The following is a 15,366-nucleotide window of genomic DNA, read 5'->3' as shown; positions in this document are numbered from 1 at the left end:
GATGACAATGTGACATTTACCTCCCGGGAGAATTAACTGATATGGCAGATAAAAGATGTAGTTGGAGGCAATGGGTGGAAAGGCAACCTGCTGAGCCAATTTTGTCTGTATGACAGCACAATAGTTCATCATTTCATAAAAGGTCAGCCCAAACATTGTTCCAAGCATCAGGCACAGAGGCACACAATTTGAATAACATCCCTAATCCATGGTTAATTAAATGACAGTTCAATCGTGTTTAAAGAAAGGGAAATTGACAATGTCAGAGTGTTTTTCCGCATAAATAAAGTGATATTTTTTGTTTTCCTGCAGAACTCCTCTGAAGTTGCTGTGTGACAACATGAAGAATCAAATCATCTCAAGGGCATTTTATGGCTGTATGTGTTCATTCGATTCTGCAAAAAGCCCTTAAATCAAATTCCTCTTCACATTTCTTAATGAAAATGTTTTGGCTTTAATTAGCACGTTCTTCTGTAGAAGCATTAATTAATTAACTGTACTGTCAAACAGGGTTGGCATACTGCCGTCACCTGTCGACTGTGCGCACACACCTCTCCGCTCTTGTCAATCACACCATTGTGGCGCCCGACGTGCCCTGCGATGCCTGCAAAGGGCTCACCACTGATGTGTGGAAGACGTTCTTACAAGACTGCTCTGTGAGTATCACTGACACTCTCACACACACACACACACACACACACACACACACACACACACACACACACACACACACACACACACACACACACACACACACACACACACACACACACACACACACACACACACGCGCACACACAGACACAGACACACACCTCTATTTCATTCTGTTAATCCTTTGTCTCATCAGTATTCATCCTATGCTGATCCCATGGCTCACACCATTCGTGTGCACGAGGCGTGACTTATTGTCCTGTCAGTCTGGAAAGCAGAATTTGACTTGACAGTGTAAAATGCTAAATATTCCCCCTATAGCTGATTATTTCTTCATGAATAACAAGAGTGCATATGTGTTCATTACCGGGGTAAACGAGTCCACTTTTGGCAGCATTTAGGGGCAGAGGTGGGAAGTTACAAAGTCTAAATATTTTGCTTCTGTATTACTTTGCAGGTATCTTTACTTTGCTCAAGTAATTATTTTTCTTTAGTGTTTTTGACTTCCTACTTTCTCAAAGTGTCTCATTACTTGTATTAACCCTATGGATGATGACTTGATGAGAGACACTGTGGAGAGAAGTGTTTTGTTATCGTAGTATATTCTATAGCTTTTCACTACAGAATAACTTATAACTTATTTATTTCACTACTCAAGTAAGGAATGTGAATACTGTTGCCACCTTCGTGTAAGAGATAAAAGTAATTTTATGAATTGCAAAGTCTCCCACATCAGAACAAAAAGCATCACTGAATATCTGTATACTAATGATATACTGACAATATAAACATTCTTTTTATTTGTGTTGCATTTCAAGTATCAGTTTAACCCAAGAGATGTATTCCAGACCTACAAAGAGCAGGAGCTGCTGCGGCTTGTATATTTTGGTGGCGTGGACCCCTCCCTGCGTAAAGAAGTCTGGCCCTTCCTGTTGGGTCACTACCAGTTTGGAATGTCAGAGGCTGAGAGGAAAGAGGTTTGTTTTTTTCCCACAATTATATCTTTGCTCGCCAACCTTTTTCCACTTTCAATGCTGAGCCCGGATTGGTCACCTTTATCCCAGGTGGACGATCAGGTCCGAGTGCACTACCAGCAAACCATGCGCGAGTGGCTCAGCTGTGAGGAGATCGTCCGCCAGCGTGAGAAAGAGCAGCACGCCGCGGCTCTAGCAAAGTGCTCCTCCGTGGCGAGCATGGACAGCTCCAGTCAGAAAATGACGCATCACGACTCCACTGTGAGCAATGAGGTAAAAGAGTAAGAGAAGCATAAGCAGATCACAAAAATCACCCACACTGAAACATTACTAACAGTGCAGCATGGAACTAAAAAGTAAGTCATGATACGCTTCATAGGGAGCAGCTATTAGACTTTTCCAAGATGGGCCATTTTCTTTTCCAAAAAAGCCTAAATGAGGAAAACCTTCGTGTCTGTTGAAGGAGCAGTATAAATGTATCTATGACGTGAATTATTTATACATCAAAACAACAGTAAACTGGTAAAATGTTCAGATCCATTTTTCTACACAGTAATTAAAAACGCATTAAGCTTTGTTAATAATTGATGGAAGTTTAGATTAATGATTTGTAAGGCTGGACTGCAGAGAGGAATTAAAATGAACTGTGGAGGAGATTGTCGAGTGGTTGTGAACAGTCATGTATAATCACTGTAGCTTTATGTCTGACTGTCCGAGTGTGAAGACCAGAATGCGGACTGTGTGTCGCTTGCTATTCTGTGTGCATCTCACATGGCCTGAAACACTTTAGATTTATCTTCCACAGTGAGAAAAGTGCACCAAGCATGTACTTACACTGAAATGTCCTCAGCACAGAGAGCCATTGTTGTATATTTCTGTACATCTAAGCACAGCATACACAAATTGATGATTTTATTGTGAGCATGGCACTCTAGGGAACATACAATATGACATAAATTCATATTTTTGTGATGTATTTTTCGCTCTAATGTGTTTTACTCTGCAGTCCCAGTCCTCCCAAAGCTCGGACAGGCAGAGCCTGGTTCACCTGCAGAGTGATTCCAGCAGCAGCACACAGGTACCAGAGACTGATCCTATTACAACCTGCAGTAGTGAACTCTGTCTGTATAAGTAATCTAACTACCTCAATGCTCATGTTGTATTTTTCTATGCCAACTAATGCACATGTTTTCAACATCTTGAACCAATACTCCTCACTCCTGCATGCTCTCTCCTGGTAGTTCTTCACATCCTCCCATCCCTTCCCCTGGAGTAGTCGGCTTCCCTTTGGCTTGTTCTTTCAGGTGTTTGAGTCTGTCGAGGAGGTGGACCAGATTGAGACCGAGCCTAAGAACGAAGAGGCCAAACAGGCCCCAAAGATGCCGAACGGAGCTGTGCAGAACGGGACCAGCTCTCCCGACTCCGGACATCCTTCCTCGCGCAACTTCTCCGTTACCTCGGGCCTGTCGGACGGCTCCTTCAGCATAGAGGATAGTGGTGCTGCTGATACAACCCCGAAATCTGCTGCAGTCCCTCAGGCGTCCCAGAGCTCAGTGAAACCTGCCGGTGGAGAGAATGATGATCTGACAGAGGACATGGAGAAGCAGCTGAAAGGTGAAGTGAAAGAAGGGGAGGGGAAAAACACATGCAATGTGACCAAGACTGCAGGAAACTCTACCGCAGAGGTGGCAGATGATGGCAAGGACATAAAAGAGATACATTTGGTGCCTGAAACACAGGAAAATCCTGCAGAGCCAGAAGCTGTTCAAACTGAGAATACCAAGCTTGAAGAGAAAAATGTGGATACTGATATTAAAGAAGGTAAATCTGTAGAATCACTGGAAACAGAAAACGATGTGCCTGCTGAAGACACAGTAGCAGCAACAGTAGCTCCATCCAAAGCAGAACTCAATGAACCAAGTCTTCGGAAACAAATAGTGAATGAGGAAGCTTCAAAGCTTGTAGAAAGAAGCATGGACGAGATGAAAAGATTGCATCATTCAGTCACAAGTCAAGAGGGTTTATTGAGAGAGAGGAAAGAACAATTATTCACAGGTCCTGGCGTTGAAACGAAAAACAATCCTGCAATCAGCTCCCAGCTTCCAGCAGAAACTGGAATCTCGAGAGAAAGAGAAACCTATTGTATCTCTCAGAAAGATGAGGTTCAGGTCATGACCGAGTCTGATGAGTCTCCCTCAGCCATAGAGATGGAGGAGATCCCCAAAGCCAAAGTTTCCATGGTGCCTTTAAGCAGGAAGGGACACTCTGAAACCTGGTCTTCCTCTGAGGAGTCGGCCCCTCGTGCTGAGCTCAGGCAGGAGGAGGAGCGGAGAAAGCTCAGTCCTGAGGGCAACGAGCGCATCCTGTCGGAGGAGCCACAGATGGAGAGCCTTTATCCTCCCTTTGACTCCTCGGCTTCATCTGAAAGCAGAAAGAACAAAGTGACCTCTGAAGTATCGACTGGGAGTACTTTCACTGTATGTGCACCTTTTTCAAACGATCCAGTTAAATACGTTCAAGCAAAGCAGCTCTATTTTGAGTGTGCTTTATTTACTATAAAAGTGCTCTTTCTTCCAGCAAGAATGCTTGGACTCGTATACATTAAATCTGCATCGGATTGAGAAGGACGTCCAGCGATGTGACAGAAACTATTGGTACTTCACGCCTGCAAACCTGGAGAAACTGCGCAACATTATGTGCAGGTACAACACTAACAGCAGCTGAGGCATAATGCAGGATATTAAAATGCTAAATGAGAAAATTGTAAATTCTTTTAGAAACAGTGCTTAAACACGCAGATCTTGCCTCATTCATTTCTGATTAATAAGTCAGGTCTTGTCTGTGTTGCACCAAACCAAGAATGAATTGATTATTAAGCAATCACAAAAAACAGCAGTGTACCTCAGATGCACAAAATCTTTATACATATAGAAAAAATAGAGCTCATTAAAGGCCTTTGTGTAACAAAGTAGCCTCTCATTTCGTTTGTGCTATAGACATACATACTATAAACAAAGAAAAGCTTCTGTAGAGAAAGTACACACTGCATTCAGCAAACATACCTAAAAACAAACTGTTTGGAGTTGCATATCTTTGTGATGTTACAAGGAGGCTCTTGTGCCACATGTCAGTCCCCCCCACTCCATGCTCATTGCTCAAGACATCCAGCAGCATAACAAGGCCACGTGAAAAAAGAAAAACAGTGGTTAGCCCATCAGAGAGTCAACCAACCAGAAGAACAACTTATTAATGCATCTTACGGCTGCAGATAATGAGAGATCTGTTTGTAGGGCCACAAAACAAGCTTGAGAGCAGAATTGAATTGCAATTTCTTAAAACAGTTTATTTTGGAAATGGAATCCTGAAACAGCTTATTTTGGAAATGGAACCCTAAATGCTCTGTCCTTATGCTGGAAATTGAAACAGTAGCATCAGTTGTGTATTCATCCATTTATCTGTGACAGCACAAACATCAAAACTACTCCATTCAATTCAGGGCCTTCCAGCCCTGACTATGGGTGAAGGCAGTGTGCACCCCAGGCCAGTCATAGCAACGGACATTGTAGAGACATCATTCACACATCTTTCCATCTTCTATAGCACTTTATTCAATTCAGTCCAGTTCAGCTCGGGGTAATCACAAACAGACAGCAACACATACACTCAATCAAACTTACAGGCAATTCGGAGTCACTAATTAACCTCAAACAGTTTATCTGGACTGTGGAAGCACCTGAAGATAACTCGCACATGCAGAGCAAGAACATGTAAACCCTCCACAGAAGCCAGCCCACAGCAAGCAGCCTCAGATATGAAAACAGTTGAATTGAAACCCCAGCTTATGTCATTTGGTTGTGGTTTCACATGATCTACAGTGAAATTGAGATCTTAATATTTAACTCAAAGTCCAGATCTTTTCTGGTGAATTATCTGCCTAATCTGATCTGTATGATTATGAATGGAGATTACAGGACAGGTTTTTAATATACATAAACAACAATAGCCTTTCTTGCCTTATGTTACAGGGTGACCACCGTCGACTGTTTCAGTTGTTTGAATGTATGTTTTTTCTAAATGTAGTCATGTCTTCAAAACACTCTCATGGCACAGACAAGTTTATTAGGTGAGCAGCACTTTACAATTCACCACAGTATTTCTAAACTCCAAGTTTTCTAAACTGTAGCTGAAATCTATCATAAATGTCAGCTCTGTGCTCAATGAAGTACACACTGATTAAAGTTTTGCTGGCGAACAGGAGTATATTTACAACTGAGCTGCCCAATCATGTAATCAACGATAGATTTAGTAGAGTACAAATTTGTTTGTCTTAATAAATGGCCACTGCTTGGCTTCAGGGTTGTATTGAAGTATTGAAATGCCTGTAAATCTGGACGGCTGCACATGACTCACGGAATCAGTCCTTTTTCTTGATTGTATTTTTGCAGCTATATCTGGAGGCATCTTGACATCGGGTACGTACAGGGAATGTGTGACCTGCTGGCTCCGCTCCTAGTCATTCTAGATGATGGTGAGTCAACACGCTGATTCACTGTTTACTTTACCTCCTCTCTGACATTTGGTGTATTTTTACAGTTATTGATGAAACAACAGACGACAGTTTGCCTACTCACTTTCTCACTCAACCTCCCTCTCCGCCCTCCTTCCAGAGGCTCTGGCTTTCAGCTGCTTCACTGAACTCATGAAGAGAATGAATCAAAACTTTCCACATGGAGGAGCTATGGATACTCACTTTGCAAACATGCGCTCTCTGATCCAGGTGACACATTGCCATTCAAACCTTTGCACACACTGAACTGAGCCCGTGTTGTGCAGGGGTGTCAAACTAATTTGAGCTCAAGTCACATGCATCCCTATTTGATTTCAACTAGAAATCATCAAGTCATGGCTCTGAATCTTTTATATTTCTGTGCAAAGTACGATTTCATTTTGAAAATTCTTAAATTTATTACACATTAAAAAAAAACATGAACAATAACAGTCATTCTCTTCTTTATGTATCATCCCAGTGGTCGGTATGAAACCTCTGGTGGGCCTGTTTTGGCCCACGGGCCCCATGTTTGACACTCCCGGCCTCGCATCCCTAAATCCCTTTATTACTTACTAACTCTCATATTTTTCACATCGTCCTCTCACAACTGATCTCATCAACATTTCCCTCCTGTGAACCTCCTCTGATCCCCTCTCCGTATAGATTCTGGACTCTGAGCTGTTTGAGCTTATGCACCAGAATGGAGACTACACCCACTTCTACTTCTGCTACCGCTGGTTTCTCCTCGACTTCAAGCGAGGTGAAGTGTTGGCATTGTGTGAAAGAGTTTTGCACCAATTAGAGAAGGACCAGTGTTTCCTCTTTAGGCTCCATTTGTGGATAAAATGCCAAACCGCTTGGCTGCTTGTGGCCAATTCATGCAATTATTAAGGCTTGGGGAAATATATAGGAGGGAGCTTTATTTTTGGAAAACTATCCGTGGGTGTTAGAAATAATTGGCTGCCACAATATAAATTGGCTCCACAGTTCACCATACTGAATATTTACCTGGCTAACCCAGTATATCCCGTTTTTTCTTTTCTCAACAGATCAGCTCTGCCTTTTTAGCAAATACCTGCCACTTCTCTTATCTCCCTCCACTGATAGCTGCTCCAGCTCATCTCAGACATGAACCCTCGAGTGCTGATGCATTCAAACTTCCATTCTTTGTCTTCCAGAGTTGGTGTATGATGACGTGTTTGCAGTGTGGGAAACTATCTGGGCAGCCAAGTACGCCTCCTCTAGTCACTTCGTCCTGTTCATTGCTCTGTCGCTGGTGGAGATGTACAGGGACATCATCCTGGAGAACAACATGGACTTCACAGACATCATCAAGTTCTTTAATGGTAAAACGTGCTGCAGCTGAGGCTAATGTGTAAAGTGTCATATCTTCATCCACAAGTGAAAATTAAACAAGGGATATATTCACATTGTGAAGCAAGAGTAATGATCACTACGTCACTATGTGGCACAACCTCCAAGATATCCAAACTGCATGTATATGAGGAATTTTGCTACTGTGGGAATGAAGTTGGGGTCACTTTGGGATTAGATGTCTCATCAACAGTGATACGATGAACAAAAATTGTATGATCTGAAGTACCTAAAAACATGTGCACCGTACTGTATTTCTGTTCATGCACCAGCAAGGAGAACCTCAATGGTGTATTACTCAGTGGTCAGTACCATGAAAAATCCATGGCGTCCCGGTTAAGGCTCGTCGGTGGTAAAGCATTTGTTGACTAGGTTGTTTTTCCAAACAGGGAAACATCCATTACTGAGCACATCAGTCCTGTTTGAATCCTGGAAACGGAATGTCTTAGCTGTGTGAAGCTTATCAGAGGTTTATAAACTGAATCTGTCATGCAGGCGTTACAAATTGTAGAATTTCAGCTCAAATGACAAATGACAGTTGGTGCAATGAGTACTACAGTAGTGTGTTTTGTGATTCAGTCACAACTGAAAAGCTGAACGTAAGCTTTCCTTTTGCAGCAAGCCATCATTTGAACCAGAGAGATTTTGAGTGATTGACATTCAGTATTTAGTTAACCCGGTCAACCTGGAGTTCTCTGGACTGGGTCCAAACCATATTTGCTATCTACAGAGGTCCTATAATACTACAGAGGTCCTATAATACTACAGAGATCCTATAATACTACAGAGGTCCTATAATACTAGAGAGATCCTATAATACTACAGTGGCCACATCTGAATCAGAATAGTTGTTTACTGACTCATTGTTGATATCAAAGTTAATATTTGGTCTCTAGTTCAAAATGAGTTTGATGAAAAAATGCCTGCTTCAGTTTCTTCAAGGCTCACTCTGGTCTGCTGATAAAAAAGATTTATCGTATTTCAAATTCTCTCGAGTGTCTCTTATCGTAAGAGTCCAAGGTTGCTCTTCTTGGCCACAAAAGCTTTGTAGTTCCTATTAGATGATTTTGGGGAGTTTCTTTCCCATGAGGGAAATGTGATAAAAAGCTTCAGTTCACAGACTTCAATTGTTACATCCAGCTGTGCTGTTTTCATGAGATTTCTTTATCTGCGTTTGGTGCAGTTATTTACAGCAAGATCTTTTGAAAAATCACGATGATGGAAAGGAATAGGTTTAGGACAGAAAGACTTCTCAAAAACACGTTTAACATTTTTAATTTGTTGTCAGTGTAACACAGAAAATGCCAAATTATAGAATGAGCTTCAGTGCAAAAACATAAGTGGTAGAGTTAAGACACTTACATGTTATTCATACAAACTCATTCAATTGTTAAAAAAAAAAGGGAAAAAAAGCATGTATGCAAGCAAAAATAAGAGTAATGCTTTTTGTTACCATACAGTCGTGTCTTATGCTGTGAAAAACAATAAGAAGTGCAGCATTCAACTAAACCTGATTCACTGGCATGCGGCGAAGCTTGTGCATCGTGAGAGGTGGAGGCTTTCCTCCAGCGTTGGTCAGAATGTTAAACTTGTCTTGTTTTGGCTTGTGCTTCTTTTTTCTCTCTTTCAGAAATGGCTGAGCACCACAACATCAAGCAGGTTTTAACCGTGGCCAGAGATCTGGTGTGCAAGGTGCAGATGCTGATCGAGAACAAGTGATTGTCCTGTTTGTCTTCTTTTGCTTCCAAGTACGAGTGTGAACGGCTGCAGCAGCACAAGACAAAAACACATACGAGTCCACATGCACGGACATACAGAAAGCCTTTATAATCGCGACTCGCTGCTATGCGCCTTATCCACTATGTTTCCATTTTGTCAACAGGTGAAAGAGAATAGACGCTCAATATTTGTCAGTATACTGAAGTAAAAGCCAACATGGTTTCAAAAAGACTTTATTTAGTTTCTAAATATTTTTCTCAGAAATCCCTCAAGTGTCAATCAGAGTGCACTTAATATTTTGAGATAAGATGGTTTTAGTTGCACATTTCAAACCAAAATGCAGAATTAAATTCAACCTATAGAGACTATATTTATGAGAAAATGCATTGTGAAAATAGTTTATAGTAATTATTTTAATAGCCAAAGTCTACGATATATATCAGTAAGCTATCCGCTTATTCCTTTCCCTTAATGATGAAATGATTGTCCTCAGACTTTTAACATTCCTCAAACACAACACGCAGATATCAAGTTGATTGCTACCGACTGACTCACAAGACGGGCTTGTGGTCCAAATTGTAACACAAGCCCCAGTTCAGTTCAACACAGAGCATTCAGTATAATTTAGCCTTTAGTCATTGATTTAGCCTCCTTCAGTGTTTTCAGTGTCTTGAGCTGCCTTGTCTGCCAAATAGTATGTCTTGATTTGTTATATGTGCAAAATGTGTTTAAATTAGGAGAATGACATTATAACCATAACCTGATATTTAAGTGAATAATGGACATCTGGGCTTCATTTGATAATCCTTGTGAGTTATTTTTAATTATTCAGCTAACCGCTGTGTATTTTGTAAGGCCTGCCGTTTGGCCACTTTGATTTTTGTATGGTCCTATATTGTCCGGTGCCTGTTAGTTAAATCAGATGTTCACTTGCTCTTAAATATGATTATATAAAGGAGTGCAGATAAGGCAGTGATAATGTTTATTCACAGTGACCAAATGAAATGTTTTGATGTTCATTTCTATTCTTTAGACAGAGAGGTGAAAATTAAAGATACAATATCGGAAACTTTCAAATTGACATCTATGTTGTGGTTATGATAGATTTGGGCTTTGTAACAATTAAACAAAATTTAATTTTGGCGATTTGTTTCCAACTATCTCACTCAGAATTCAGTGGGTTGTTCTTCAAGTGTTGTTTCATGAATGTGGTAAGATGAGCTGCATTTAATATTGATGTTTTCTTTGTGAATGCTAACTGCTGTCAAAAAACCTGTTTTAATTTATTGTAACATTTATATGCCAAAGTATTTATGTATTTATTCATTCATTCATGTTGTCATTCAGATGCTGCTTTGTTTGTAAAGCTCATATTTTTATGTTGTGGCCTGTTACTACATGTGTATTGTAAAACAATCAAATTCTATACTAACAGTTCAGACATGCATATATATTAAATGGTCTATGTTCTTAATAATAAAAAAAATAAAAATGGAATCATTATTTTTCCAAACAAATGTGTGCATTTTATTACATTCAAACAGAATGTTGACGCAGAAACACCACTGCAACCAAGGTACTGCACATGCGTTCAGATTCCTGAGGCAAATGCACTCACTTAGAAGCTTAAACTCACAAGAAGTTCAAATGTGTCATCCTTTTTATTAAATTCTAGGATGAGCACTACTATCTCAGTATTGTTTGAAGCTTGGATTAATGAGATCGATTAGCCTCAAAGCAAAGCATGTGTAAATCTGAAGTTATTAAATTATTTCAAGATTTGTTTTTGACTCAGTAAAACAATGTTTTCCATGTATATCGAGTTTCTTTCCGTAGTTCGTCACAATGGATTTATTTGAAAGAGATTTTGCTCAGGAATGTTTCATATTGTCCATAATTCACTGTCCATGTGAATGTTGGAAGCGTTTGTTTTCGTAGGAAACGCTAAATAACAGGTGTCACAAACGTTACATGACAGCAAGGTTAAGGGCACGACCCGACGTCTGATTGGTTAACGTCATTTGGCGTCAAACCAATCAATGTCCAGTAGGTGTTGACAGCCAGGACTACTAGCCAATCAGATGCAGAGGAAGGGGAGTGGTGCCTTCCTTGTCCTCGGTAAAAAAAAATACGTGCTCTCCCTCTTAGCAATGAGGAGCTAGGTGCTAGACCAAGCGGACGGTTCTTAGGAGTAAAACAACACACTGTTAAATCTTAAACACAGCAAGTTAACTCATTGTGTTGAAAATGTCGGCGTTTAGTTTCGCTATCTCACGCACATGTCCCGGCGTGTCACGGAAAATAGCTCGACCTTCCTTGAAGCTGCTGTTAACAGACGATGGACTTCCTGCAACAAACAGAAGAGAATGTCTGCAGAGCAACAGCACAACACTCAGCCGTCCGTTCAGCTCTCGGCCTCATAACCCCAAGGTACAACACGTTTTTATATACATCCAGCAATTCTTGAAAGCAACACCGACCTGTCAGTGGAGTTACCTGAGGATCTCTCCTCCAGGTGCCACAGATTCCAACGTGGGAGCCAGTACCTGAAGACCAGCTGCCGCCGGTAATCTCACTGAGCAGTACTGCGGTTCCACGTGTGACCAGGAACTTCAGTATTGTACATACTGCTGATCACACAAATACAAATGTGTCAGCATGCGTTGAGATCATACAGCCCACAAACCTATTTGATGCATTGAAGTCATGATTAAAAGGTTGCGCCAAACTCTGGCAACTTTGCTGTTTTTTTTTTTAGGATTTCAACAGTTAGAAATCGGGTCAATGCACATGATGGATGAATTCAATATGATGAGGCAGAAGTACTTGTGACAAAATCACACAGCATTTTGCATGCAAAGCAAAATTGATTTATGAAAATTAAGTTGTCAAAAAACAATCTTGAAGCACTTTGACAACTTCAGATAAAATTTTATGTTTATAAGTACAGTATAAGCCTGTCCTATAAAGGGTAGAAAATTCAATTCAAAACCACTGTCATATAAGTGCTGGACTGGAGGATTTCAGGCACCATTTATTTTAAAATGCACTCAGTGACTGTTATTCTCAACATACTGATCTGGACTGTCTGATCTGCAAAATTCAGTTGTTGTTTTTTTAAGACAAACATCTTGTGTTTGATGCATACTTTTGTGAGGCAGAGTAAGTTTGAAGTTAAATCCATCATATTTGTGCACTGACAGGGAGAGACACACTGTAGGGTAGACTTCAAGGATGAATGGATTTATTTAGAGCATTTTATTGGTTCTGGAGTCTCGGTGTACTTTCACCATTTGAGACACACACTAGTGGTGACAGATTCTATGTAAGGAAACAACCTGGTGTATGGTGTCTTGACCTAGGAAACTTTAGAGAGAGCTGCCTGTTTTTGAGGTCCATAGTCACTCAAGCTGAAACGTCACGTCTTCATTGTGATTGTTTGTTGTAGTTTTGATGCCTTGATCTGATGTTGTCTTTAGGTGTTGTTCAGCACTTTTCTCCACAGTTGTTGGTTTTAAAATATATGTCAACTTGATTTGACTTCACAGCCCACCCAAGTCCCAACTGACCTGGTGGACAAACTGGAGAGACTGGCCTTGGTGGATTTCCGCACCAAACAAGGACTAGATTGTCTGGAGAAAGCCATCCGGTTTGCAGATCAGCTTCATGTTGTAGACACGACAGGAGTCGAACCAATGGACTCGGTTCTGGAGGACCGGTATGACACACACAGTGCACACACGGTTGCTTGGGAACTATTTTTTTTATGAAACAATAACTCCAGTGTGAACACTTGTGGAACTTGTTTGTCGATGTGATCCTGTGTTTATTCAGGGATTTATACCTGAGGAATGACGCAGCGACGGCGGGTGACTGCGCAGAAAAACTGCTTCAGCTCTCAAAAAACACAGTGGAAGAATATTTTGTGGCGCCACCAGGTAAAAAAAGGCCTCCAATAAATTTATCCAAAAAGCTAGACTACATATCAATCAATCGTCTTTTAAACTTCATCCACTCACTCATCCACATCAACTGACGTTTGTTTTCTTACAACAGGAAATATTCCTCTACCAAAGAGGGAGGACCGAACGGCCATGCTGAAGCACTCCGAGTTTTGACCTTTGTAAATGTGTCCTTGATATTTATTACTTTGAGGAAAACTTGTGTGTCGTCGTCGTCTACAGTGTAACATAGACGTCTGATGAGAAGAAGAATGTGGACATTGGGAGATGTGTAATCGGACCAGCAACCTTCCGATCCCTACTATGTATGGCCAAGATTGCATCTCATTATTAAAGGCCTTCCAGGCCTGCTTTAGATAGTGTAAAATGTTTTGCTCCTTTTTTTTTTTTTTAAACTGTGTGCGAAGATTATTTTGACAGCCTCAAAGAAGACAAAGCCTCGGGCCTTTGTAACACCTGAAACCCCATGAAATGGGTCCTGAACCCCGGGTTGAGAACCACTGGACTAAAGGAACAGTTAAAACTGCTTACATATTGTTTCATCAGTCACCGAACATTTTAAGTCAAAATATTTTAATTACCCCCAGGAACAAATAAAGTTATCTGAAATCTGAAGGAACTTTCCTTTGTATACACATTGTACAGCTGCAGTCTATTGATATGTGATGAAGTATTTTATGAGAGCCGCACAATGGTACCAGCCGGGGGCCTTTCTGTGTGGAGTTTGCGTGTTCTCCCTGAGGTGTGAGTGTGTGTCCTTGTTTGTCTCTGTGGGTTTGCTCCGTGATGGATTGGCAGCCTGTCCAGGGTGAATCCTGTCCTCCTCCACAATAAACTGGGATTGGCTCCAGCGCCCCACAACCCTCCGCAGGATCAAGCAATATAGAGGAAGTATCTTTGCCATTTTGGACGTCTGTGTGTTACTTGTGATTTAAATGCATATTTAAAGTAAATGACCCCACAACTGCTGACATCAGTCATCTTTCATTTGAATTATTTAACACTTACTGCACATCCATACACACTGTTGTGCTTTTGCAATGTATCTTTACACATCATTTTGACTGCTCATGCATATCCGTTCATACTTGGAGAGAACGTGTCTCTTATGGTCCTTTTTTTATTTCACTATCAGGTCAAGAGACAAAAATGTAATGTAATATAAAAATCCCCCTGTTGTGGACCCTCAAGACATTTTTGTGTCCATTCACTTTCACAACAACCCTGCCCCATGAACGTCAGTCAGGGATAAAAGAAGGAAGTGTAAATACCACCCAGCCGAAAAAAAGATGACCAAAACCATTTGCCAAATCCTTTGTGTCGCTGGCACACTTTCAATGTGGACTGGACTTTCTCAGTCTCTGGCAAACACACACACCACACAGTATTTCGGTTGTGTTGTCAGTGAATGCTCTTATTGTTGCTGTTCCTGTTCTTTAAGTTATTCTTGCTCTATGTACTAGAGCAAGATAAGGTAATAGGCTGCTAATAATTAATAAAATGTGACACAGAAAAATGTCTATAATGATAACACAGTAAATTAATAAAAAAAATCTGATGCTACAAATATATATATAGTTATATAATTACTATAATGGTGACTCAACTGTTGCAAAAAAAGTAGACTGTTTACATCATTGACTCTTTCCTTTTCATTGTTTCAATGCCCAAAGGGAAATCAATCGAATGTTTCTGTTTCTGTTTTGTTTCTGTGTAAAAAAAAAAGCAAAAAACAAAAGAACTACCCAGATTGTGATGACGCTATTAAACAGCTCACTTTTTTTTTTTTTTTTTTTTTGTTTTTGCCCTTGTCCTGTTCGGCAGCTTGGGCCAACAATATGATGTGATTGAGAGCCTTCGGAGTCAGAACAGATTTTGGTCTTGCAACAGGGAGAGACCTGGAGTCTCCTTCTCCGTTAGAAGATGGCATGGTTGCCGTACACGACCGGGGGGAACGCTCAAAGAGAGAGAGAAGAGAAAAGAGAGAAAAAGGATGAGGGAGGAGGGGGGAGGGGGGAGGGGGTAGGGGGATAACATACAATATCCTTGTTGTGCTACATATATTATTTGCAGTTATCACACTGATCCAAATATTTTCCAACTGTTTTTGGATTAAACCAGCCTGAGCTGCTCT

General features: G+C 40.8%; 2 protein-coding genes across 2 annotated transcripts in view; both read left to right on the top strand.

The window, feature by feature from the left end:
• sgsm1a (small G protein signaling modulator 1a) overlaps positions 1-9,287 on the top strand; it is a gene marked incomplete at its 5' end in the record, with an annotated part of 33,547 nt that extends 24,260 nt beyond the window's left edge. Inside the window, 12 exons of the mRNA XM_080466565.1 lie at positions 313-377; positions 511-656; positions 1,503-1,631; positions 1,719-1,901; positions 2,635-2,706; positions 2,933-4,105; positions 4,206-4,330; positions 6,074-6,156; positions 6,296-6,405; positions 6,841-6,937; positions 7,356-7,523; positions 9,182-9,287. Coding sequence (XP_080322691.1) covers positions 313-377; positions 511-656; positions 1,503-1,631; positions 1,719-1,901; positions 2,635-2,706; positions 2,933-4,105; positions 4,206-4,330; positions 6,074-6,156; positions 6,296-6,405; positions 6,841-6,937; positions 7,356-7,523; positions 9,182-9,270 — 2,440 coding nt within the window. The 3' untranslated portion in view covers positions 9,271-9,287. The remainder of the gene's footprint in view (positions 1-312; positions 378-510; positions 657-1,502; positions 1,632-1,718; positions 1,902-2,634; positions 2,707-2,932; positions 4,106-4,205; positions 4,331-6,073; positions 6,157-6,295; positions 6,406-6,840; positions 6,938-7,355; positions 7,524-9,181) is intronic.
• A 2,094-nt stretch (positions 9,288-11,381) lies between these two features.
• Positions 11,382-14,420, top strand: gatc (glutamyl-tRNA amidotransferase subunit C). Its single transcript, XM_080467288.1, has 5 exons — positions 11,382-11,700; positions 11,786-11,836; positions 12,819-12,988; positions 13,105-13,208; positions 13,327-14,420. Exons 1-5 carry the CDS (start codon positions 11,518-11,520, stop codon positions 13,386-13,388), a joined length of 570 nt encoding a protein of 189 aa, XP_080323414.1. The 5' UTR covers positions 11,382-11,517; the 3' UTR covers positions 13,389-14,420.
• Positions 14,421-15,366: the final 946 nt, after the last annotated feature.

This window comes from Lipophrys pholis (genome assembly GCF_963383615.2).
Source record: "Lipophrys pholis genome assembly, chromosome: 7".
Classification (NCBI taxonomy): domain Eukaryota; kingdom Metazoa; phylum Chordata; class Actinopteri; order Blenniiformes; family Blenniidae; genus Lipophrys; species Lipophrys pholis.
This window is presented reverse-complemented; position numbering and strand designations above follow the sequence as displayed.